The sequence below is a fragment of the Zootermopsis nevadensis genome, unplaced genomic scaffold (assembly GCF_977971745.1).
Source record: "Zootermopsis nevadensis isolate Lab colony 2312 unplaced genomic scaffold, Znev_1.0 Znev_ptg000028l, whole genome shotgun sequence".
In the NCBI taxonomy this organism is placed as follows: Eukaryota; Metazoa; Arthropoda; class Insecta; order Blattodea; family Termopsidae; genus Zootermopsis; species Zootermopsis nevadensis.
Window position 1 is genome coordinate 17,420,837 of NW_028259160.1, and position 26,123 is coordinate 17,446,959.

The 26,123-nt window shown below is 42.2% G+C and overlaps 1 protein-coding gene across 3 annotated transcripts; it reads left to right on the top strand.

Moving 5' to 3' along the window:
* Window positions 1–893: 893 nt before the first annotated feature.
* Atf3 (Activating transcription factor 3) lies at window positions 894–24,394 on the top strand. Of its 3 annotated transcripts, none has more exons than XM_022057436.2 (4): window positions 894–1,011; window positions 17,473–18,123; window positions 19,156–19,263; window positions 20,167–24,394. In XM_022057436.2, exons 2-4 carry the CDS (start codon window positions 17,683–17,685, stop codon window positions 20,440–20,442), a joined length of 825 nt encoding a protein of 274 aa, XP_021913128.1. In that variant the 5' UTR covers window positions 894–1,011; window positions 17,473–17,682; the 3' UTR covers window positions 20,443–24,394. The 3 variants fall into 3 exon arrangements, with proteins under 3 accessions (XP_021913128.1, XP_021913131.1, XP_021913129.1); XM_022057439.2 differs by having other exon boundaries at window positions 17,473–18,072; XM_022057437.2 differs by lacking the exon at window positions 894–1,011 and adding an exon at window positions 16,334–16,436.
* The last annotated feature ends 1,729 nt before the right edge of the window (window positions 24,395–26,123 follow it).

Consider the following 26,123-nt stretch of genomic DNA (forward strand, 5'->3'; position numbering starts at 1 on the left):
AAATGTGACCAGCTGATCTTTGTAATGGTGAAGTGTTGTGTTTTCTTCGCGGTACGGACCGAATTCTTAAATAATATTTTTAAATGTGACCAGCTGATCTTTGTAATGGTGAAGTGTTGTGTTTTCTTCGCGGTACGGACCGAATTCTTAAATATCATTTGGACGAACTTTGACTCAGCGGGTTAAGGAGGACCTACAAGCTGGCGAGCATCTCGTGTTTTACGAGAAGAATCTCGTCAACTGAGAGAAATTATTATCTCACTGGTTCGTGAGATATTTAACGATGGTGCAGTGTTTAAATAACGCCAAACAGTAGAGGTATTTATGTTGTGCACTGAAAGAGTAAAATAGATCGTGGCCTACTTCAAGGCAGTTTGACGAAATACGTCTCGACGGACTGAGAAAAATGAAGATAAATGAAAATTAATATAGTCAGTATTCGGAACCTGCTAAGTTCAAAACATAAGCCACATTTGTTGCCATTTCGTAACTTAGTTATTGAAGTTTTTGTGTGTGTGTGTGTGAAACGATGCTTTCTTTGTCAACCTCGTAAATTTACTGATAAATTAAAAACCCGGTCTTTCTACCGAGACCCAGACACTCGGAGCTCCAGAAAACCGAGTAGCTCTCGCTGTACTTAGCGGGTCGGGGAGCCCCGAGCAGTACACGAACCCACAACCACGGATTACAGGTAGGGACACAGCTCTGGGTACCCTCGTAGCGTTCAAGGATCCTGTTCGCCCCCTCTTCACATCCTCCCGCATTACCGCGATCAGCAGCCATCTCCCAATGGCTGTTGGGAATTACGTAATGCGTTGCCAATCACAGGCGCTGGAAATGACATCAGTGGCTATTTTTAGCTGGTATATAAGTGTAAGTGAGCGGTGTCGGAGGTTTGGTTCGTCGCGTGTGAGCGCCGTGAGAGGCCACGGAATGTGTAGTGGTGCGCGGAGAGACAGCAAGTGGCAGACGGGAGTCCAGGGAAGAAGGCAGTTGACGCTCCGAAACAAGGTACGTGCCACAGGAAGAATCGTCCGAGGACCCACCACGGATTACGGCAGTAATTCAATTTCAAATCAGTAGTTCATGTGTACGCGTGCAAGAACGACTATAGTAGGCTTTTATCGTCTGTCTTGAGAAGAAAGCCTTCGGAGGTGGTGATAATTATCGGGGTTATACGTAAGGGATGGACAGTATGTAAATTAATTACCCAATAACCATAAAATACGACGTCGAAAGAGTTTTCCTGTGGCGTAAACCCCTTCTTACGTGTGCGCTTGGAGGCTGTTTAACCAAGCCAATAAAAAATAGTAGTAGTGATGATGATGATGATGTCAAGGAGGGTTAAGTGGGCGGGGCACGACCGACGATAAATGCGTACAAAATATTCATCGGAAAACGTGAGCCTACTTGCTAGACCCAGACGTAGATGGAAGGATACTGTTAAACTGATGTCAGGGTGTCTGAATTTGATCCATCTGGCTTGGGGCAGGATGCAGTGGGTCGGTCTCACGTATGGATTCAGTTAAAGGTGAGAGATTTCGTGTTCAGTTTTTCAGAGACTGCGTTGCAGAATTAGTTGATGGTCGTCCACAATCTTAGTATCAACAAAACAAACTCATCTATGAAATACAAAAAGCTCTTCTTATCGGGATGAGACACGTGATGTCTTGAGAGACATTTTTTGACTTTATAAAGCTCAGTGGCTTCAACAGTCGATAACTCTTCATTTTTTATTTATATGTTTCGTCACATTCACACCATAAACAGCGATTGTATCCTTAAACAGTTGATCTTTGTGTTTACTTTGCGGTACGGTCTTGAAGTGTCGACTATTATTATCCCATTAAATATTCACCACTTTATGGGGTATGTACTTCTATGTACCCGAGACAGACCTTGTCCCTAAGGTACATAGGGCAGCAGCTATTTCCGGGATACATTTTGTTTTTAATATGTATTACATGTATTATATAATTTTATTTTATGAAAGCGTCTTTCGGATGATGTTTGAAGTTCCCAAAATGGCGGTCTTCTGCAGTTCCCTGATGTGTTCACCCGGGACGTTGGCCAAATAGTTCCTGAGTGACCCGGAGACAGTTCCTGTTTATTATTATTTTTATTATTATTACTATTATAAAAATAGTAGCTTATCGTCTCAATTACTGACAGCGCTTGTTAAGTAAACCGATAATAGGCTAAATAGCCGTTATTAATTTTGGTGGTTGGCCTCGAAGCTGCCTGTAATAAGTGTTAAGAGAGTCTAGTGATAAAAATTCCGTCATGTTTGGGCTACGCGAGACGCTAATTCGGACTTCCGCATCTAACACCCCCCCCTCCCTCCAATGCAGTAATAGCGAACTACCAGTAGACGGTTTCCGAGTCTGTACGATACTCAGACCTTCAATTATTTTACATCAACGCTCATACAAAACTGTCTCGAGCAGAAAATACACGTTCGCAATGAATTGTTAAATTCTTCAATCCCATGTTTTGGATAATTAAGAACTGCCGCAAAGAAACTTTTTGTACTTAATGCTCCAATCAGTTGTCATGACAATTCCTTCAAGATGGCCGCGCTTATTCAGCTCTTCCGAGTAAACAGACGGAGCTCATGAACACACATAATGGCTCACAGCTGTACTTTCATTAACCATGAACATTTATTTGTCAATGGCGACATCGCAGTGCTGGGTGCTTTGCGGCAAGGGTTATCAACCAGCGGATGAAAATAGTTCGCAGATATCAGAAAACACGTTTTGCTTATGTATTCGTCATTTGTCAGTAACCGTCACTGTTGGCAAATGTTTAGTTCACTGAAGAACGTGAAGTTAAAGTCTAGGACGTCTTACTGATGAACACTTGGAGGGATGAATGCAAACCCGAAGGTTCATCATCGTGTTTACAAAAGCCCGCCGCCGGACTCAATCCTAAGCCAGCTGCATCCAGTTCTCTGCATCGATGCCCGTCTCCCTAAGGTCCATCTTAACGCTGTCCTCCCATCTACATCTAGGTCTTCCTAGCGGTGTCCTACCATCTGGCCTCCCAACCAACACCCTCTAAACACCCCTCTCCTTCCCCGTGCGTGCCGATGTCCCGCCCACGCTATCCTCCTCGATTTAATCACCTTAAGAATATCGGGTGAATCTAATCATTTTGCAATTTTCTCCATGGTCCGTCTTCCTCCCTTTTAGGTCCAAATTTCTTCTTCAAAACACTGTTCTCAAAGACCCCCAATCTGTGTTCCTCCCTCTAGTTGAGAGACCAAGTTTCACACCCATACAGCACAACTGACAAAACTACACCTGTGTATGTTTTAATCTTTCGTTCTCTTGATGTGAGACGAGAGGACAAGAGATTTCGAAATGAATGAGCCCGATGCTCATCTAAATAGCATATGTAAACATTCAGTCCGTACCGCGAAGAAAACACGACACTTCACCATTACGAAATATCAGCTGATTAACGCTGTTTAAGGAAATGATCGCTGTTTGCACTGAGAATCTTACAAAAGCCATAAATACATTGTGTGGGCAAAATACAGAATTACTGACTGTTGCAACACCGGCACGCGTAGTTACCGCGTGTCCTCAAAACGTCTAAAGAATTTCCATAAGAATTTCAGTAAATTATCCTCATTGATTACAAGTGGTCCCGGTTCTTGATGAGGCTGAGAAATTGCGCTCTAGGACAATAATATCCATGTCATGGTTCCCATTTGCTTTTCAAATTAAGTCGGTCTAGACGTTAAAATGACGAGGACATTACCTCAAAGCGAAGTTACACATGTTTTTTTTTCGGTGAACAACAGTTCAGTGGAGAAACTAGGTTCATGCAAATCACTTCCCTTTTAAATGAGCAAAAGAATAATTTAATGAAATGTGGCTTATTGCCCCATTCGGGACGTTTCTGTTGTGTGTTTCACTTTTAGCTACACAGAAGATTAAGACATGCTTATGAATGTTTCTAAGAGCAAAGTGTGGTTCACGAAGGATCTCTTGTGAGAAAATTAAAATATTACGTTAAAGTAACTAACAGCTCGACACATACGTCACCTAGTAGCGATTAAATATCATAGAAAGAGTACACTTGCTAGACCTTGTAGATGGGAAAAATGGTATTGAGCGGGGTGAAGTGATGGCCTTTCATATCGGCGGTGTTGTAACTTCCGGTTTTGTCGTGAGAAAGGAGAAAACTGGTTGAAAACGATCATCTGTTGGATTTGTGTCAAAACTGGTCGATATTAATTGCTCCAATGCCTTGTAAGTTAATTAAGTTTGATTTAAGTCACATTCCTTACTTTTTATCACGAATGTTTCACCAACATTAAGTCATGATTACGCGTGATACAGCTGATTGTACCTGTTTTTTGATAAAATAAAAAAAAAGAATTTTCCACCGTTTATATTTCACGTGTCCTTTTTTCTGTGTCCCTAATTTTTCACAACGGGCCAAAACACTTGGTTTAACCATGAGAAAACAAGCGAGTATCCACTCTGCAAAACCTGTTGTACGGCGTACACGAAGCCATAAATTGCGTCGTCTTCCAAGGCGAATTGTGCGGTAAGTAGACTGCACATACGTTGCACGAAAATACTGCAATTTTTATGATTAGGTCTTTGCCCTTTAAAGCCGGCTGGTAACTGCTTTAATAATCAGCACTCTGCACACCCCCCCCACACACACACAGAATGTATTTATGACTTTCGTACGATTCTCAGTGTAAACAGCGTTAATTTCCTTAAACAGCGTTAACCAGTTGATCTTTGCAATGGTGAAGTGTTGTGTTTTCTTCGCGGTACGGACTGGATTCTTTGTAATGGTGAAGTGTGGTGTTTTCTTCGCGGTACGGACTGAATTCTTAACCACTTGACAGGACTCGAGGAAAATCAGAGCTTAAACAGCGTTAATCAGTTGATCTTTGCAATGGTGAGGCGTTGTGTTTTCTTCGCGGTTCGGACTGAATTCGGATATATTATGTAGACGAGCGTCGATTTTTTGGTATGATCGAAACGTACAAACAAATTTTAAAAAAAAAATCGATATTATGGGATCATCGCAACGTACACAAATTCAGTGTTGCCAACACACACATGCACACAACTCGCGTGAACACAAGAAGTGAGAATGGTAAATAAGATTGAAGTGTGGATGTCGTAAAGTGTACAGAAATTTGTGGTATCAGATGAGTAGATAATAATGCAATTGTTAAAGGAACATGTGTTACAGGTTATTGGAAAGGACTTGCTGAAAGCGAATGTATCAGTTGTAAACAAGTTATCTGGTTTACGTTGTCTGATACAGTCCACCTCAAGAGTGAAGTAATAAAATGTTATTGGCAATCAACACAAAGCAATAACAACACTTGATAGTTTTTTAAAATATTTAAAAAAAATGCGATAAAAATGAGATACAATGGACATACTTTTTTGTAGAAGAGAGGGGAATTCTAGTACCCCAGTGCTACAAAGGGACCTTGAGAACCCAATCTTACATCAGACGTTCGCAGTGTTTTAATACCTAGAGGCACAAAGGCAAACAGGACATTTTTTATTGTTTACGTGACGATATTATGCGACACGTGTGTTTTGGACACACACACAAAAAATATCGAAATAACCATAAAAAGTGTCTAAGAAGCAAAGATAGGAGTTAATGCACATTTGTCACAAGAGTTATTTTAAGGCCCCTTGTTTAATAGCACGATAAAATTCCTGAATGTTATCAAAAAGTATAAGATATAATTTCCAGGATGTGAAGGTTAGACATAATTGCTAACAAGTGAGCTTAGTTTTTTCGTTTGAAAAACCAGTTCTCCTGGCGACGTACACAAACCGAATATCGTGAGTTTCTTCACGACTGTTCAGAAATGCAGCCATGCTGGCTTCACACGTTCCATCTTCAGAGCTTATAAGTGCATCATCTGTTTATTATCTGATTACTCAGTCACTTGATTTCGGGAAATAAAAAAAGAACAACATACCCGTAGCATAACACGATTTTCAAATCCTTCGACAGACGCCAGAGATTACAATAATTGAAAATAGTGGTTTGAATATTGAATAAAAACATCAGCAAAATATACAAATATTTCAGCATGTTTCGCAGGCTGTACATTGCATCCATTTATCAGCTTGTAATACAAAGTCTAGGCCCAATGAATCTTACTCTTCTCTCAACAATAACTTCCCGATTATCAACTACGTGTTTTTTTACGTCAGGTTTAAAAATTATCAACAACCGTCACTTGCCAGTTGCACAGATAAGAATCACTCCTCGGTCATTATCAGGCGCTTTAGTAACAATTCGGTGGGTTTCCTCCTCTCTACTTGTCATTCTCAGACACTACCCATTGTCGTGTGTCCTTGTATCAGACCTACTACAGATTCTTATAGTCCCAACTGTAAGTTAAAATGTTCTGTTATGATTAGATAAGTCTCACATATGAGTTCCTCGTGACGACTCTATCTAATATCGTCTCCTGGGTTGTGACGCGTACTTTTGTACCCCGAAGACGTTGGCGGTATGTTCCTCCGAGATGTTTGTATCTACCTACAAATACACACGGTGTTACTACTCAGAATACGAACACGACACCTCTAAAATAATTTGGCGTCATAACACAGATGAACACAATCGAAATATTCGCCGTCGTGGAAACTTTGTAACTCGTTCCTTTATGTGGGAGTCCAAAAGAGGCAAAATTATTGATTGATTATCTGCATTTTTAAACGGGGCGACAAGACGTTCTGAAGTGAGCAGTCTTTTAAATTTAATCGCTTTTTCCGTAATCGTGGTTTCAAAAAATTTGACTGTCCTGCAGTTTCGAGTGCTTTCTTAGTAGGTACCTATATATTACGAGTTTCCTCATATTTGGCGACGTTTCGTCAACGTAATAAAAGTACTTATTTAGACGTTCGTAAGCTTAATTCCGCCCAGATAGCTGTATTAACGCATCGACTGTGCATACCACCTGTTCTGATAAACAGTAACTCTTCGAATTTTGAGCACATATTAAATCCGTGTGTTTCATGTGATTCTCGGTATAGACACGATTAACTAACCGATCGTTGTCATGGAGATTTGTTTTCTTTGCGGTAAGGACTTAAATTCTGCGCTTCGTGCTTCATAGAGTCACGGAATTTCATAAATCTCGACATGTCTTCGTCTGTTCGCGGTAACCAAGGTCACGCCAGGCTCTCGGAGTGAAGGTCACATGCGTCTTTAACGACGACGGGGGAACTGGCATAATTTGATTCCCGGCGCACGAAAAAAAAAACTCTTTGGAGTAAACTGTACGATTTATGTATACGAAATCTCGCTGACATCCGTCGGTCGGACAGGAAAGGATGTGGCGTGCATGGGAGATACACTTCTAGTCTATCAACCTGAAGGGAAGAGACAGTTGAGAGACCTTGACGTAGATGGAAGGATAACATTAACATAAATTTTACATGGCATTTGAGTGCCTGGGGTCTTCTGATCATCCGGCTACCGTAAAACGAGAGAAATGTATAGACCAGCTGAGCGGCTATCAGCTTCTGAAGCAAGTTCCCTGATGGCGCTAACCAGACGATAATCCTGCTAGTAACTTTTTTTCGAACTGCGATAGTAACTTATTTTCTGAGCCATAATTGACAGAAAATGCATACTTGTGCCCGTATTTTTAAGCACAGTGGTAACTATATGTACCATCTGCTTTAACCATCAGTAACTCTGCACTTTGTACTAAGATCTTTCTTAATAATCCTCTTCGTAAACAACTTTAATTTCGTCGAACAGTATCAATCAATTTATTTCTGTCGTGGGCGCTCCTTGTGGGATTTACGGTTGCCCAAGTGGGGCAAGATTTTCTCCGAGTCCTTCGTCCCCCCCCCCTGGGGGTGAGTACCATTCCGCCACTGCTCGTGTACTCATGGACCATCTGGGGAGATGGACAGTGGTCCGTCAGTGACTCCAAGCATAATTAATTGAACCATAATATAAGACATCCTTTCTACAAGGCCAATGAGTTACTGAAAGACACGGAATCAGTACATTTAGTTCTGATGCCTACAAGAGGAACAGGTGGGCGCGGTCTTCGTCCGCCAGACCGCAAGGCTCCTTTGTGCCACACGCTGGGCCTCGGAATTACATTAGCGATCTCTTGCTTCGACTGATATCCCTACTGCCTTCCAGTGGACGTTTCCCCCCAATCACAATTCAGCCGGAACATACCGAAGAAAGATTTGCAGGTCGGAATATTGCAAGTGACGACAATTTATCGAAACTTCTAGGCAGTACTTTATAAATATTGTTAATTAAGACTTGACAGATACAAAAATTTGGTTAAGTGATCTTTCTGTTGTTACAATTCGCGTGGATCCCTCGAAGAACGGATATTTTACGAGTTACGTTTGGATTTAACTTGTCTTTGTAAATGGCAGAATCTTTGCAGTCGCCGTGATGATTCATTATCCAATGTGTGACACCGAATCGATCTCGGTTTGCGACGGAAACTTCTGCCTCTGTCCGGAATCGATCCGCGGCTGTTCACAGGGACATTCACGCGGTCGGTTAGCAACATTCCTCGCGCAGAACAAAATGACTTCGTGTCCTTCCTTTCACCAACTTGTGCGATGTTTGTTGCTTGCCGGATAAGACGGATTATCAGCGAAACATTCCCAGAAAAAATGTTATCAACTTGGTTTCCCGTAACGCGAAGACCAGGACAGCGCGCTACGTCTAGGACCATCGTCTGCTTGCTTCTCTATCTCTTTCCCTGTAATTTTATTTTATTTCCTTCTGTCCATCCTTTATTTACGCATTTTAAACTGTGCTAAGTTCGACTGCAGTGAAGAGGATATTTGGCGGCTGTGCCGTGGGAAAGGCGTTTCCGCTATGCGCGATCATCGCTGCTTCGGTTCCCGCATTTTCTTTGTTCCAACGGCACAGATGCCAAATGTCCATACTCTGTTTCAATCGACACATAATCCGTATTGATACGATTTTATCCTCAGTACGTTATTAAATTGGGTTTTTTTACGTCACGAGTGTTTGCAGGTGTCGTTGCATAACATTTCGATGTTCTCTGGGGCTGGTGGTCAAAATTGAGAACCATCTCTGTCCTAGACCTCTGGGTTCTGATGTGGCTTCAGATCAGTCCTAGTCTTGAATATACATGTTCGAGTTCCGTGTTCATGGCTGCTTGCTAACCAGTCACATCAGTATCCTGAGGAAGGGTGCAGAGATGGTTGTCGAAACGCCGGTTTTTTTCCGCCATTTAACCATCTGACACAGCTGGTAGCTCAAGAGAACTTGTCGTACGTGCACGCTACATCGATTCGCAGAATCCGTAGCGACACGTAATACCATTTGGACAGTATCGATTCTTATAGAGCTATCGATATCGGCTCCTTCTTATTTGTTTATTAAGTATCGTGTGTACTGTGTCCACCACTTTTTCAAGTTCAGATTTTAACATGTCCATATATTTGGCACGTGCCCTAATTATAATTATTTAAATTCGAGTCATATATCGGATGAGTTTTCCTGTCTTTCACAGAATAAATTAAAATGTTTTAGAGTATGGAATATAAGCAATTTACGCGGATGAATGCCTCCATTATGCATTCACTTTATATAGAAACTTCAAAGGCTCCTGAGTCCACGCCACTCCTGTGATATATCTTGAAGCATGAAAGTGGTCTCTGTTTAAGGCGACCCAGATTCTGCTGGTCCAGCGGTATATCAGCCAACCAATCCTGACCCACCCATTGGCATACATCAGACTGGCTCCCGGTACCTCCATACGTGGGATCGCACAAGAGGATTCACTGTTTACCACATACCATTAGTACGCGAACAAACTGCGCAAAGAGATGTCCCTCTCTTGTCACATTTCGTTTCCAAGGCAACGTGCTTGCGTATAAAATTAGCAGTGTGAGGTGAATTTAACTTTGACCATTGTCAGTAATCTACAGACAAACTAAGTAACTTCATGGAGAAGAGGCAGGCCTTGAGAAGTTGACAGTCGCTCAGCTGGTCAACAGATGCGTCGCCTTTAATGGAATACGAAGGTTCATAACCGTGTTCACAAAAAAACTGAACGTGCAGAACCACGATTTAAATATCCCTGCCGCACGTCGTTGAAATGACGTAGCAAGCCCCGGCCCGGAAGGAAAGAAACTCTTAAGCGTCGAAACGTGTAGTCGCCATGGGTGTTCTCGCGAACGGAGGACGCATTTTGTGGCAAACACGTTACTGTCGGCCAGGTAGAACCTGGCTTTGACGTGAGAGGTCAACTGTGGCTACCTCTGCTTTGACTTCGGGGCCTTTGGGAAGGAGTTGGGCGAGGAACGGGTGAAAGCGTGTCACGTGACCAAAGAGTGGCAAAGGAGCTTGTGGGTTATACGACGCGGAGTCTGGACCGACATCTTCGCGAAAACCACGAATAAGGAGGTGTCTGATGGCGTCGAATATGACACTGCGCGCCGTGTAGTCTGGTACAAAGTGACCGACGTTTCAGAGGTGTTCAAGGAGTAAGGAATACGAGATAATTAAACCCCGTTGAATTTCAACGGGCTCACAGCATAGAACGCCGTGCGGTAGTGAAACTAGGAGACATGCCTGCACGTTTTGCGTATGGTCTTTACCGAACAGACGAGAAGCAAAGCAGGCCAAGGCTGCGGACCACATGTTGGTGAACAGAGACAGATGAAGTGAGCGCGGCGAAGTTGGGAAATTGCCTCCGGCGTCACGTGACGTGGTTCCGTTTGAGTCACTGGCGGGAAAGTGTGGTGAAATCGGGGGGGGGGGGGTTTGCGAGGAACATTTGTTTGTTTAAGTGAGCTGCTTCATTAATATGTTTATACTGCCATCAACTGAGCTGGTTATTCGCGACTGTCAACACATTAAGACTAAACAAATATGAAGGAGTTAGTCAGGGCCCAGAATTATCAAGTTTGCTACTGCTCAGACTTATAACCGCGAGAAACATCAGCATACTTTATGAATTCCCACTCCAGAACTTCGCGCTATTGCAGGTTTGGTATTGTTCATGATCGGGAGACTGAAAAGTACAAATATGGATATAGCCTGTCGTGGCGTGACGATCATGCCAATTTTAATGAAAATCCGTCATCTGCTTAAGAAGTTATAAGGAAGGGACATGACAATCCGTGAGTTCTTCATCCGAATTCATTTCTCGCCTAGTTGCTCGGCGACGATCGTTTAAAAAAACATACCGCATTCGACATCTGTCGATGTTGTACAGATAAGCCTCTGGAACAGCTGTGCGTATTCGCCCCTGCGGAAATAATGGGGTGTGACGTAACACACCGCATTCGAAAGTGATTGTGGCAAATTAAATAATTATTGTTTATTACGCACGCAAAAGAACACGAGATTTGCGATCGGAATGTTGTCTTGGAATTGGAACAGGACCTCCGAGGAAAATGTAGGCCAGTGCAAGTTACTTTTGTTGTTTCAAGCCAGTTTATCAGTCAACTTGCGTTTAAAAACCAGCACCAACTCAGATGTTGGCCGCGAAGTTTCTCATACCGACTTTTGCATTGTTTTAACCCGAAACAAAGGCACGTTGGAATTGGAACAGGAACTTATTCGTACGAACGCGGAGAAAAATTTGATTTCCTTTCATCCGTGCTCAGTACGAAGTAGTATAAAAGCCCAGTGGTAACTATATGTACCACCTGGTTCAACAACCAGCAACACTGCTATTTGTATTTATGTGTTTCGTATGAGTCTCAGTGTAAACAGCGATTATTTCCTTAAACAGCGTTAACCAGTTGATCTTCGTAATAGTGAAGTGCGGTGTTTTCTTCGCGGTACGGACTGAATTCTTTAATATTAATCAGACGAACTATGATTCTCACTGTAAACAGCGATTATTTCCTTAAACAGCGTTAACCAGCTGATCTGGGTAATGGTGAAGTCTTGTGTTTTCTTCGCGGTACGGACTGAGTTCTTTATATTCAGACGAACTTCGGTTTCAGAGGGATAAAATAGTTCTTTATTACTGGCATCTAGAAAGAGGTTAAATTAAAACTAAGTATTCGTGAACAATATTACACAATTAGGAAGGAATCTGGCACAAAATATTTGTTTTAGATGTTAGGAACAGACATTAAGGAAGAAAGCAAGGGAAGAGGTTGGGTATTCAGAACACACTGAAGAAGAATAATACGTAAAATCAAAGAGTTATCAAGCTAGACAACACTGCTAAGCTCTATGCATGTAATGTTTAATCGAATCCCACATTTATTTTAAATGTTCGTCACATGATGACGAAAGTAACCACACTGAGTCAAGAGGAAAACGAGGGAAAGATTTACGTCGGGGTTTTTCCACGAATGTATTTCGTAGTAAAGTCGGTGAGTGTCCATATTTGCAAATATGAAATAAATTTTCCAGGCGATCGATAAACCCGCGGGCCTGCCGTGGTTCGCAGCCGGCGTGTTGAGAGTGAACGACTGTCTCGCGGAGCAGCTGTTTTGCTCTGTCAGTCATTTGTCAGCGAGGGTGGATCAAGGGACAAGACCACAATACGGCAGTTTCTGGCGAAATTGGTGCCCTGGTCTGTCGTCTAGGCTTTGTAGCCTGAGATATTCGAGGTTTTCACGGCTACCAAGATTTGGATTGTCTTCTGGGTTATGACACCGTGCATCATCATCATCATCAGTAGCTTATTTAACGACGCTGTCCGTAGCTGAGACTACGTAGCGTCCAAATGATACGATGATTAATCAATAATGAAATGGAAACAACTTGGAAGAAAAGTTATCGTGGCCTAATTGGAGGGAGTGCCCCTACATGCAGGTTTTTGTATCATTGTTTCAACACCACGTATTCGAGACAGACGAGGTTAAGCTCCACCTATTCCAATCTTGGCTTCTGATACGACCGGATAATAAGATTTAAAGTGCCTGCCTTTTACCGCAGGAGCAAAGGTTGTCCGTGTCTCAATGACAACCATCACTTGATTAATTAATGTTGTTTAAGGAAATTATCGCTGTTTATTCTGAGAATCATGCAAAACACATAAATATATTTTTTTTAGTGTTGTGTCTGACGACAGGTCCATATGAACAAGATTCTTCCATCCTTTTCTCGGACTGGGACCTGTTCATATACGTTCTTGGCAGATGATCCAGAAGTGGTTTGCCACTGCCTTCCTCTGTGTGTGAATGGAGTAATTGTTGGGATGCCACGGAGGAAAACTCCGTGTTGCCTAGACCACGGCCTTGCCCAACACAAGTTATAAATTCGAACCCGAGACCCCAGGATTACAAGGCCAGCGTTCTAACAGCTAGATAAATATAACTGTGGGAAAAATGCAGAGTCGGTGATTAGTAAAACAGCTTGTTAGCATTAGGCGTTACAGGGTTAAGCCAGCCGGAACTTGAAGCTGACTACCAATTTCCGCTTATTTGTAAACTATCACTGAGCATTCAATTGGCTCGGGGGGACAATCTTTGTTTTTTCTGTAAGTCGCGAGGCAGACTGCAAATATGGCGGCAGAGCGAACCTGGAACAAGTCTCGGCTAATTTCTGTTCCAAAGTTCGATTCGCACTGCATCCACGTTTAGATGGCGAGTTCGAATAGTCTGTTCCGATTAGACCCCTACGCCTTGCCCCCCTCCTGCCGTTCCGTTTTCTTTCTTCCACTCAACAGACGTCAGCCTTGGGTTCCATTTTCAGAACCCATCGATCGTACGAGACGTGTGACCTGCTTAATTTAATTAAGAACAAATTCAAGCGACGTTCGATTACAGAAACTTCTATCTTCCCATCTGCTATCCAAACACCCGAATTTTTAGACACAGCTTAATGTAATACGAACAATAATTTTGCTTGTTTTAATGTTGCTGTAAAATTCGGCTTCTGTAATGCAAGGACATATGTTTTAGGTGTTTCAGAGCAAATTTATATCAGAAGGACGAGCGGGCATTGCCTGGGAACCTTCTAGCAGAAATAAAGTCATAACTTCCACCCCCCCCCCCTTCTGATCTTCTGAGAAGAATGTTTGTGTCTAACAGAGACGGGGCACTTGAGAAAATTACACTGTACACGTGTCTGTAGTCTGATTTGTGTTCCTTGACGTAATCTTTTTCTTTTGGGAAGATTCAGTCAAGACGGAAGGGATTGGAAGAACATTCAGCACGAATTGGGGGGGGTGTTAGAAATTTGTGGGAACTTATGACCGAAGAATGACAGTGGAAGATTTGAAGAAGCTTGCCAACTTATTTATCATCGGTTGCTTTATTTATCTGTCACAACCTCAACAGTCGTCCTCAGGTAAAACTGATGATGAGTGACTGATCGGGTCGTACTCAGGTTGCACTTTTCAGCACGGACTGGACTGGCTGATAAGACCGCCTCAACAGACATACTTTCACGTCCCTTTGTACTGCCACACAAGAGCACTTGACATCACAGTGAACAACTGCGGAGAATAAATATTTGGAACGAAAAAGAGACTGGATAACGGGTGGAGGAAGGAAAGTACACAACAGCGAACATCAGCAAACGATGACTTATCATGAAGGAGGATTAAATGTTCAGGACATGTAGCAAGCATGGTGAAATAGACTCTTAATACACAATTTAGGTCGGGAAACTGAAGGGACTAGTGTATTTTGAAGACGTGGGTGTACATGGGAAGATAAGACGAATGTTCAAATGGATATTGCATTAATTGCGTGTGGACAGGGTAGCGTCCAGGTTTGGCGGGAGGCTCGCTTAATCGAACACGGCAATGACATTTTGGGTTTCATTTAAAAGGGGGGGGGGGATTTACTGAAGAGTGGTAATCAGTCTGCCCTCTTGAAAACGTTTTACCAACTTATTTTTCGCGTGTCAGAAATGCAAAATGTTTAGTTGCGTTCTAATTAAAATGTAGTAGCAGGAGCAGTCGACTTTTATTCGTAGTGTGTTCTGTTTCCGCGAAGTTCGCAGTTTCAAATTCCAATTTCTATTTGGCAAGAGCTGCAGTCAACATGCGGATAATATTTCAAGAGTGTGGACCTCAGAACCCCTGGTGACAAGTTCACAAAATGTTTATTTTTCCGTCCATTAATCTGTGAGAACAGACAAGCTGTCTTTAATAAACTTCCTCACATCTGCTGCATCGTAGGAAATATTTTGCATTACTCCCAAAGGCTTTCGATGGCAGATAATCTCATTCTTATCTAGCCTAATACACGATGAAGAACATACATTTTAAAATTGATTTGATTTCCTGTGAAGCCATAAATAGACCTCTGTGTTGAGAGCCGGCAGACGCCTCGTTGAAAGATAAGAATAATTTGTTGCGACGGAAAATGACGTTTCTTAAACAGGTGTTGGTGTTCAGTGAATCTGTTTCGTCGCGTGGTCCTCATTTTCGTGGCAACGCACGACATTGCTAAATGAAAGCAAACAATTTTCCGCTTCAGTGTCTGCCAATTCGTAGGCGTTGGTTCAACAAGTAATGCAAAATCGAAATAAACCGGTGCGAAATACAATGAAAAATTCATAGCGCTGTTTAATAAAAAATAGGCTATAGACACACAAAGTGGATGGTATTCTTTACCATTCCTTACTTTTACTCAGTCACCTTCTCTGCTGTGTTTCTTTGAGGTATTTTTTATTCCCTAATTCCTCCCCTTTGATGTACTCTGTAGCTCCCTGCAGAAATCATACCAGGAGTTCGTATCGCCAGCCGTGTCTGTCTGTCTGTCTGTCTGTCTTTGCTTTGCCATTGGATGTTTTCCTGCTATTGGCGGGGGATTCCCTGAGGCTTTGCGCTTGTTTGCTTACTTAAACAAATGTATTAAGCATTTCTTATGATTCTCAGAATAAACAGAGATTATTTCCTTGAACAGCGTTAACCAAGCTGATCGTTGTCATGGAGACGCGCAGTTTTCTTTTAGACAACTGCTTGTTATGTAAATGAGTTTTTGGGTTTCGGAGCATTAATGGCGACTTGGTTCGATTACTTAACGACATTCTATCATCTACTAAAGATATTTCGTACGATTGGCCACTTCATAACCCCTTAATTTCTGCCGAGCACAATACAAGGCCTAAACTAGAGGGGATTGGAGAGGACACGGTATTGTTTTGAGAAAGCACATGAAAGTATTGAACAGTTCGACAATCAAATCTCGCCGCCACAAGGATCGAACCGGATATCATCCACTTTACCGACTGAGCTGTGCGGAACGGCTTATATAGGCGCTCCGATATAACTGGGTGGTCCCTGCATCTTGCAGTGAATGTAGGCCACATGTAATTTAATTCCACCCAGGGACTTCCGGTTCTGTCATTAAGAGTCTCGCCCTGGAAGCATGCGCAGAGCAAACGACAGTCTTCGACTTGGTTGAGCAACGTTTTTAAATGCGTTGGACATACGCGGCCTTCGGGTCAAACCAGTGGCAACACAGGCACGGCCGGAGGTATATTTCTGACTTCCACAGTGAAATTCGTAAAGTAGAAACATAGCAATAATAGCGAGATTGTGGTTTTTAATAAGGTGGCATTACGGCAGATGGCGTGGCCTGGGGCAGGGGTGGCAACATTGGAGGACCGCGTAAAGAACTTAATAATGACGTGGACAATAAGCGAAACTGTTTCTTCAACTCAGTGAGAAAATATGTGTTAGCTGTATTCCTTCATAAAACTTGGTTAATTGTTAAGACGTTGTTTGTTGGCTTTGAAACATTTAAAAAAATCCAAAGTTATTGTTGGTTTTATAAAACTGCTATTATTACTACAACAATAATGTTCACATCTTTTCAAGGCATTACAAGTAGCTGCCGTTAATGTCAGTGTTTTAAAACCGTTCACAAACCAAAGTCAGTGACGAAGTTTGTAAAAGCTTGTATCAATAAATCGATAACAATGTGTAAATATGTACCTACAACAATGGTCAGTTTGTGTGCATTGTTATGTTACCTAGGAAACGTCATCTGTTTACTCGGCATTGTTGTTACCTAGCAAAACGTGTAAGATCCATATCAACAATGTGTAAATATGGACCGACAACAATGGTCAGCTTGCGTGCATTGTTATGTTACCTAGGAAACGTCATCTGTTTACTCGGCATTGTTGTTACCTAGCAAAACGTGTAAGATCCATATCAACAATGTGTAAATATGGACCGACAACAATGGTCAGCTTGCGTGCATTGTTATGTTACCTAGGAAACGTCATCTGTTTACTCGGCATTGTTGTTACCTAGCAAAACGTGTAAGATCCATATCAACAATGTGTAAATATGGACCGACAACAATGGTCAGCTTGCGTGCATTGTTATGTTACCTAGGAAACGTCATCTGTTTACTAGGCATTGTTGTGTTACATTACTGCCGTCAACAATCCGCTTTCGTAACAATATGGAAGACATTGAAGATAACATTACGTTACAGAGACGTATTTACGTCAGATTCTCCGGAACCGTCGTTCCACTGTAACGTTTTCTTTGTATTTCAGGAAGAAGCGATACTCAGCGGTACAGTTCAACTGTCACGTGACATGGCGGTGTGTCTTTGCTGTCGTGAACTGCAGGAAACAGCGAGCTAGCGGCTAACTCCAGATCATAATAAAAGTGTCAGTTGAAACACAAATCATACCAATGACAGTACAAAATTAATAGGAAACATATTCTAGTGTGATAAAGGAACAACCAAAGACATTTAAAAAATGTACAGTTTAAACGTGAACTTGGCCAGTAGCGCCTCTAACGGCGGTAGCAGTAACCTGCTGGGTGTGGAAACTTCGTGTACCACACCGAAAACTCCCGAAATTCTGAACTCTCTGATCGCCATGACTAACCCTTTCGACGGGTACACGGCGAGGAACATCCCGCGCATAGCGTCATGCCCCCCGGGGGGCAGTGACACTAGTTCCTCAAGCACGGGTTCCCCCCTCGGGAGCCCCAGCTGCACCTCCCCGCCCAGCGTGCAACATACGTGTTCCCAGCTCATCAAGGAGGGCCTCAAACTGACGATACAGACAAAGCGGAGAAACACCGGCCGACATCTTGAGAATCTTGACTCACCGCGTAACAACAAAATGGCGAGGAGAGAGGAGGTGAGTAGTCACGAATATGACTATGATGGTCTCTTCTCGCCAGGTGTCGGGGTAAGTCGAACTTATTTTTATCCGCGGTGCCTTCAGCTTTGTAAAGTCACAATCGCAATCCTTTCAACGCTGAAAAAATTACACATTTCGGGTACAGATGCGTTCGGTCCTTCTATAAACAACATTAAAAATCTGTATTAAGCCACGGTGGTCTAGCGGTTAGATCGCTGGCCCTGTAATCCTGGGGTCTCGGATTCGGTTCCCGGCGGTGCCCGAATTTATAACTTGTGTTGGGCAAGGCCGTGGTCTAGGCAACACGGAGTTTTCCTCCGTGGCATCCCAACAATTACTCCATTCACACACAGAAGAAGGCAATGGCAAACCACTTCTGGATCATCTGCCAAGAACGTATATGAACAGGTCCCAGTCCGAGAAAAGGATGGAAGGATCCTGTTCATATGGACCTGTCGTCAGACAGAACACTAAATAATAATAAGATGAGATCAAGAAATTATTTGTGGCTTCAGAAAACTGGTGACTTGCAGCTAATAAGCCATCGTATAAACCGAAGAATGTGTTGGTAATTTTTCTCGGAAATGTGGCATTGAAAGGGTTGACGACTTTGTGCGGTGTTGTTTGTTATTTGGTTAAGTTTCTCAACGTACTAAGTCGGCTAATTTGTTTGTCAGTGGGTCTAAAGTCTACTGAATTTGTTGCCAGCAAATGCCGATAATTTAAAGTCACCAACCCTAGACATAAGACTAAATTTAAAGTGACATAATTTATTGTGATGTAACCATCACACGCCTTCCCCCCCCCCCCAAACTTTGGTTACTATTTTATTGTTTAACGCAGTGCGATGCAACCCGCTGCGGTATTACCAACTTAATCTCAAACTTTTACATGTGTCTGGGTGGTAACACGTGTTCTTACAGTGTCTCAGACTGCGAAATGTAACGACATTAGATTTGGTCCGAAATCGAAAGACTCGGGCAAATTAAGCTCATCATCCACACCAACTGTGTGGTGCAGGCGGCAGCTGATAGTTGCTCAGAATGTCATTATGTGAAGTCTGACTGCTTATCGTTGCAGCTTACGGCGGAAGACGAGGAACGTAGAAGGCGTCGTCGAGAGAGGAACAAGATAGCGGCCACCAAGTGTCGATTAAAGAAGAGAGAACGCACAGTTAACCTGGTGCAGGTAGGTGATGGGGGGAGTCTTTAATCTGGAAAGTCTGTCTTTAAAGCTGGGGTGCACCATTCCGCTCTCATTTAAATAAAGCCAGGGTAGCAGTCTACAGTGGCTGATTACGGACTGGACGACCGGGGTTCGATCCCCGACAGTGGCAGAGGATTTTTCCTCTAGCCTCTGCGTCCAGACGTCTGGGGTCCACCCAGCCTCTTATCCAGTGGGTACCGGGGACCTTTCCCCGGACATGAAGCAGATTTTAATGGTTTTTCTCAGCCGTTCCAGACCTCGATAGCGAGAAACCGTCTTAAACAGATGAAGTAGGTGCCTGGTGCCCGATCAGTGCGCCACTGCTCATCTATCGAAACGTCTAAAAATACATTTGCCTTGCTGTGCGATTCATTGAGAGCTAGAAGGTTTGACTACACCGCTCACTGGTCGCTGTTTGTGGTCGGAGTGTGGTTTCGTACAGAAATTAATTTCAGCCCGATTTGGAACGGGCATGATCGACGTTTCAGTTCTGTAATGTGTGGTGAATACAATCTTTGTCTTATTGCAGTGTAGAGAATATAAACTAATATCAGTGCATAGGCTAATCACATTAGTCGTAGCTTCTAGTAAAATACCCTGGAGAAATGGAAATGAGTGAATGTAAATCTCTCGTTCATATTCAAGTGGACTTTGATTCAAATCTCAGCCTGGAAACTCGCTATCCTGTCAGGTTTTTCTGAGGTCGAGGTCGAGGCCTCGTCCCCTCCAGGAAAATCATGTGATGGTAACTAGGGCATTACCACTTTCTACATTCTTTCCCATCACTCCCATCGCATCCTGTGGTTCATTAGAGGTCAAGCTGAATCCATTTCATCTTAATCAGTTCAGTATGGTACATAAAAGCTTTAAAAATACGTGTTTCAGGAATCAGAAGTTCTCGAAAACCAGAACCAAGACTTGAAGAACCAGATACAAGAACTGGAGACTCAGAGGCGTCGGCTGATGGACATGCTTTCGATGCACAAGCCCACGTGTATGAAGAACCTGCCTTACAGTCCAGACAACGCTGCTGCCACCTACTGTGGGGACCCCGCGACATCCATCGCAGCAGCTTTCTGTAACGACACCACCACGACCACTTCCTCCGGTGGGTATCACCACTACAGTGGGGTTTACACGGACAACGGGTGCATGGCGTAGTTGCCATGTGAGTGTACGCAAATGAGGGCACGGAGTGAAATATTTAAAATGTTTCGACCACTAGGTGACAATAAAGAAGCCACTACATAAATTGTAAACAGTTTGAGTCTTGCAGACGAAGAAAATGTGAGAATTCGGAGTATTTTGTTTATGAAACAGCAGTTTTCTCAAAGACAAGTGAACACTAATGCCGATGGCACGAGAGAACTCCCTCGTACTAAAAGTGCAACTTAAGAAAGGACCTTCTTTTAGGTTCTTCAGGTGACAGCTTAAGGAAGTGCGTTGATCGTGGCAACAGATGCTACGAGTTACAAGACACTGGACAGAGACTTGGAGCATTCCGCCATTTTAGTTTTGAAGACGGCAAAACCCCCCCCCCCCCCAAAAAAAAAAAAAAAAAACTCCGTACGAGTTTTACGAAGTAATACGACGCTGCATAGAAAAATCTCTGATATAATTTGTTTCCCACAAGAAATGTTATGTAAACCACGGGCTTATTAAGAAATAGAATAATTTTTCCTGGATTTGTCTTTCATGGCAATAGCGAGTCAGTCTCTGATTAGTTTCCTCTCATAGACAGAATTTAGGCGCACTGTTCGTTCGTTATGTGTATGTGTAATTACCATGCTTTTGTTAAGTTCCTTATCACATTCTATAAAGAAAATACTAATCTTTATGCATGAGGACTTGCATATTAGTTATACTCCCCCATTCTTACACGTTTGAATGCTGACGCTGTAAATGACCTTGGGCTACGTGGAAAAGGGCGAAGGGTTCAGAAGCGCACTTGGTCTCTAAGTGAATTCAGCTTCATGACTGGTCCACAACTGTACTAGTGAATTAGGCTCAGTATTAGGACACGGCGAGATTACGTACATTAGGATTCGTGTCCTTTCCGCGAGCAGCTTGTAGTATGTGATATCGTCTTTGACGCAGCAACAAATATCTTCTACGAGGGTGTACATCTCTGCTTTACTAACTCATTAGATGGCGCATCAGCACTAATTATACTTATCATCATCCATTAACGAGTGTCAGTCACCTTTTAGAGGCTTCTCCATTTTTTCTAACCTATAAAACTCTTGTGTTAGCTCAGACTGGACGACCGGTGTTTGATCCCCGACAGGGTCAGAGGATTTTAACTATAGCTTCCGCATACAGACTGGCTCTGGGGCCAACCCAGCGTCCTACCTTCCATGTATCTTCTGGTCTCTGCCTTAATCTTCTTTTCCTCATTAATCAGGTATAATCTCCAGATTCTTTGGTGGTCGAAGCCACTGTTCGTGCAGGTGACTGACTGCAGACGTAAAGCCACTTCAAACACTTCGATTGATTGGCATCGTTTATGGTGGTAATGGAAAATGTTGCAGTTTACATGATGTGTCTTATGGTAAGCAGATAATCGCACGGACTTCACGATGTCTGCACAGCACAGGGGGAAAAGGACTCGGGCTACGAGGATCCAATATCTTGCGGGGCATTGTCGAGCAGTGTCTGTGATCCCGAAGGCTGGAGTCACAAGACACTGAGTCGTGGACCTCCTTCGAAGGGATTCAGTCAGTGCCTTTGCAGTAAGGTTTTAGTTGATAAGGTAACAAAGACAAATGCTCTGCCTGTTCACATTAAGCCTTCCATGTTATCAGATATTTTTATAATTTTTACTTGAGATGTTTGTTTTTTAAGTGGGATTAAATTCTGTAGGTTCAGGAGGAGATGCCGCGAATTTAATATTTCTTTCCGAGGAATTATATAAATGTCCAGTCTATGTGCCATATACGGTCTGTTCGGTGACCCATTCACATGATGATGATGATGATTTATCATCGTGCTAGATCAATTTTTGACTTTCTGATCACACACCTCCTGTCCTTCAGAATTTGGCCTTGTATTTTATACTCATTAATGTTAGATATGGAATGTTGTTTTTTATACAGATAATTTTCACTTTGTTACGCACCACTTTGCTGCAATTGTTCGTTAAGGTGCTTAAGTCAGGTGCTAACTGCCTCCACAAAGACGGGGATGGGGGCAGTGCTCTTCATGTGTTCACAATTTTGTTACTGTAACTTGGTACATGTGTTTCTTCCTTGCGCACGGAACTTCTTTCTTTAAAGGAACTCTAAACTCTTCATAAATTATACGTCTTGTCCTTGCACTGAACTTAAATCTTGCTTCTTGAACGGTTGAGGTTAGAATTTATACTCTCCCTGTAATTCCTACCCTCACGTTCCAGGCGCCTGTGCCCCGCATATGATGGGGTCATCCTGAAAGTGGCGCAGAAGATGTAAACTCGGATGTCTCTTGCCCTATTCGGTTCACAGCCAGTCCAGACTGTCTTTTACCAATAAGAGCACGCAGGATTATAAATTAATCATCTTACTCCACGATAAAACAAATTAGAGATCGATTACGGTGTACCAGCCCCCAAAAAGTAGTTGCCATTTGTTCCTTTCGAGCTGCTGCTTGTGGTTTAGACTGCCTTTAGAGGAAAAGTATGTGTGATTCGGTACCGTGTATTGAGACATGCCACTGGGAATGAATTCCTTTTTGACATCGCCATCGTTTGTGTTCGTAAATGACATGACGAGACATTTGCGTCTGTGCTGGAAACTCCGTTCTGCTTCCGAAATTCATGTCACATGAATCTCCTTGTTCTGTTTCAGTTTTAAAGACTGTCTTTGTGATATTTGTAAGTAGCAAAATAAGTTCACGAGAGGACGCTATCGACGCCTGTTAGTCTGAATGTTGATCAGGTCCAATTTTGAGTTCCGAACATCATTAAAGCCGAGTGGACCAAAATGTAATTCTCAGAACGTACCAAGACAAATAGAGGACCTCAAAGGAACAGTGAAAATTTGGATGAACATGTGACGTGGATTTTATGTAATTAACGATACATTTCACGCTATTGTATTTCTGTCATGTTGCCATACCAATATAAATCGGATTGTTCTTTGCATTACATATAGATCGACATACTGGGGCACCTGCAGATGATTATCATGATTATTATAAATGGTATTCATCTTCCTCCGCTAGGCTTTTGATTTCACGGCTATCAGATCCGAGCAGATGTTTCGATGTTGGCCTCTACCATGACCAAGTCATGTTGTATCTTCTGTGATAATTTTCGTATTGCATACTTTTAAGGGAAATCCGGGATAAACGTGGACTGAGCTGGAAATCCAAAACTCTCTTTCGTCGTATTCTTTGATGCTTTTGTGGGAAGCAAAATCAACCAAGAATATACTAAAAAAAGGAAATAAAAACCTATGTCTGTTTCATTCAAAAGCTCTTCAGTAATTTTAAGTATTACTTAAGAAGTTTTTGATTGCATAAAAAATTTCTACTGATTTCTGCCGGAATAAATGTTGATGGACGTGTTTATCTTGGATTAGTATGCATTTGTATGTTACATTTCTATTGTCCTAAATGGAGCTGTTCTGTCGCTACACATTCTAAAAAGATATAAAATGCACACAAACACAAAAACTGTCAATAGTTACGAGAAGAAAATATTTTAAATATTTTTCTTTTAAACTGTTATTCCTATACAAAATAATGGAAGTGCGCTACTATCTATTTTAAGAGGCTATGAACTGTCCCAAAACCTTTTAGTGCCAGTTGCGTTGAACGAGTCCTTCAACACTACTGCATATTCAGAAAGTGCATTTCTAGTGGTTCGCCTGACAGATGCACGGAGAATATTACTTATTGCTTGATTTTAAATCAATTTAAAACATGACATGCTTTTTACATCTGAATGTGGAAGGTTTGGGACACGGAAAGAAAAACTGCAGTCAAGCGCTTCGATTGACTGCGTTTCTTATCTAGTTGTAAGTCACTTATTTCCAAATATGTTACTTCGATGTACTTGAGTACCTGGACTGCTGTGGGCTTTCTAAAGGACCACTTGTATTTTTTCTATCATTAAATGAATCTTACAAATGAATATGACTTTATCTGTTTCCCACTTCGTATCCATCTCAGATATATTTCTGTTTGCTCACAGGTTTCATCATCGTGTTTAATAAAATAAAAAAAATTACAAAAATTGAAGCTATGGGGGGGGGGGGGGAAGGGGGCGTTCGTACTCATTCTTGATTGGGAGAAACTTAAAAAAATGAAGACGCATGACTTCAACTTCTGGGGAAAAACTGCATTGAATGTTACAGGTATTCCAATATTTGGATAAAAACTGGAGTTTCCATTTGCAGGGTAAAAAAATATTGGAGGGTTTCGAAAGCATTGCCTAAACTGGGCACTAGGTGGCAGGTGAGATGTGAATGAGGGTACAATGTCTTGTCCAATCAGGAGTGAACACGTGGTTGAGGGAGAGATTAAGAAAAAGTTTTCTGGTGCCGTGTGTCGAGCGTGGCCCGTAGTATCCATCCTGAACACGTTAAGTTCTATTACAGCATTTGGTTGTAGGGACTGAGGAAGTCCACAGAAGACCTCAGGCTAGCCAGTAAAGCTCGGTATCCTGCTAGAACGATGCTCAATATTAGATACGCAGTCAAATTAAGATGCTTTTAAAGAAAGTGCCTGAGGCATCCAGTCTTGAGTTCACAGAATACGTAGACTTAATGGATGAAAGACTCTACTTGTAGTCAGTCTGTGCCACAGAAATTGAAAAAAAAATGCTTGCACGGGGAGGGAAATGAGCTCAAGATGGAAAGCCAACTTTGGTAAACAATTATGTTGTGTGTGTGTGTGATAATTTATTGGTCAAAAACGAATATAAAAAGATGGCTTGTCGTTTTTGAAGACGAGAAAACTTGGTTCATATTCATGTTTAATCAGACTGGAGAACAAAATCATATATAAAAGTAAGTAATAAAGCCTTTGAGAATGCGACGACATATAAAAATTGCATTCGCTTGTTCTAGGGCCAAAATTTATCATTTTCCTCATGCATGCTACATGTGTTACCCATCTCATCCACCTTGATTTGATCACCATGGCAGGAAACGTCTACCTGCAAGTGTTTTCGTTTCTAGGCGACTTGTTTTTGAAATCATCCAATTGAAGAGATGGAATTAATTCTGTCAATGACCACGCTGCGCGGGGAGGGGGTGGTCCATCGGATTTCATCTCGCCCTCAAAAGTGTCTTTCGCACCGGCGGGCGGCCGGGTTTGTAGCAGTAGTAATGTTTATGTTTGGAGTTCTCGGAAGTGAGATAAACATAGTAGCACTGTGACCGCTACTTGTAGTAGCCGGACATGAACTGAAGAAATCCATTATGCAGAAGTTGAAACTTCTGTTTTCAGACGACGGGATTTGAACCGTAACCCAGATACAATTTTTCTAACGCCTTTTCGCTAATTATAAATCCTGCTCGTCTGGATTTTTACTTGTTTGACCCTTTGAACCTTAAACTCATTCGAATAATATATAAAAATTAATTAAAAACACTTTTATCAATGATCAACTGGTTAATGCCGTTTAGTGAAATAATTGCTGTGGGCAAAATACCCGGCTAATCTTCTGATTAAGCCACATACAACTAACTCTGTTAACAGTGTTCTTCGTAATGCCCTCCTCATTTAAAAACTGTTAATGACCTTGGCTGATTATCTTAGTGAAATATACTTGAGCTGAAAACTGGTAAACAGACGATTTCACTTGTATTTTGTGGGGGGAAAAACAAAGTTTCTCCTTTGGCTAATTCTGTTAAAAA

Coding starts and splice junctions, on each gene's coding strand:
- Atf3 (XM_022057436.2), top strand. CDS start 17,683: ATGTACAGTTTAAACGTGAACTTGGCCAGTAGCGCCTCTAACGGCGGT. Junction 18,124..19,155: donor TCTTCTCGCCAGGTGTCGGG/GTAAGTCGAACT, acceptor TTATCGTTGCAG/CTTACGGCGGAAGACGAGGA. Junction 19,264..20,166: donor GCACAGTTAACCTGGTGCAG/GTAGGTGATGGG, acceptor TACGTGTTTCAG/GAATCAGAAGTTCTCGAAAA.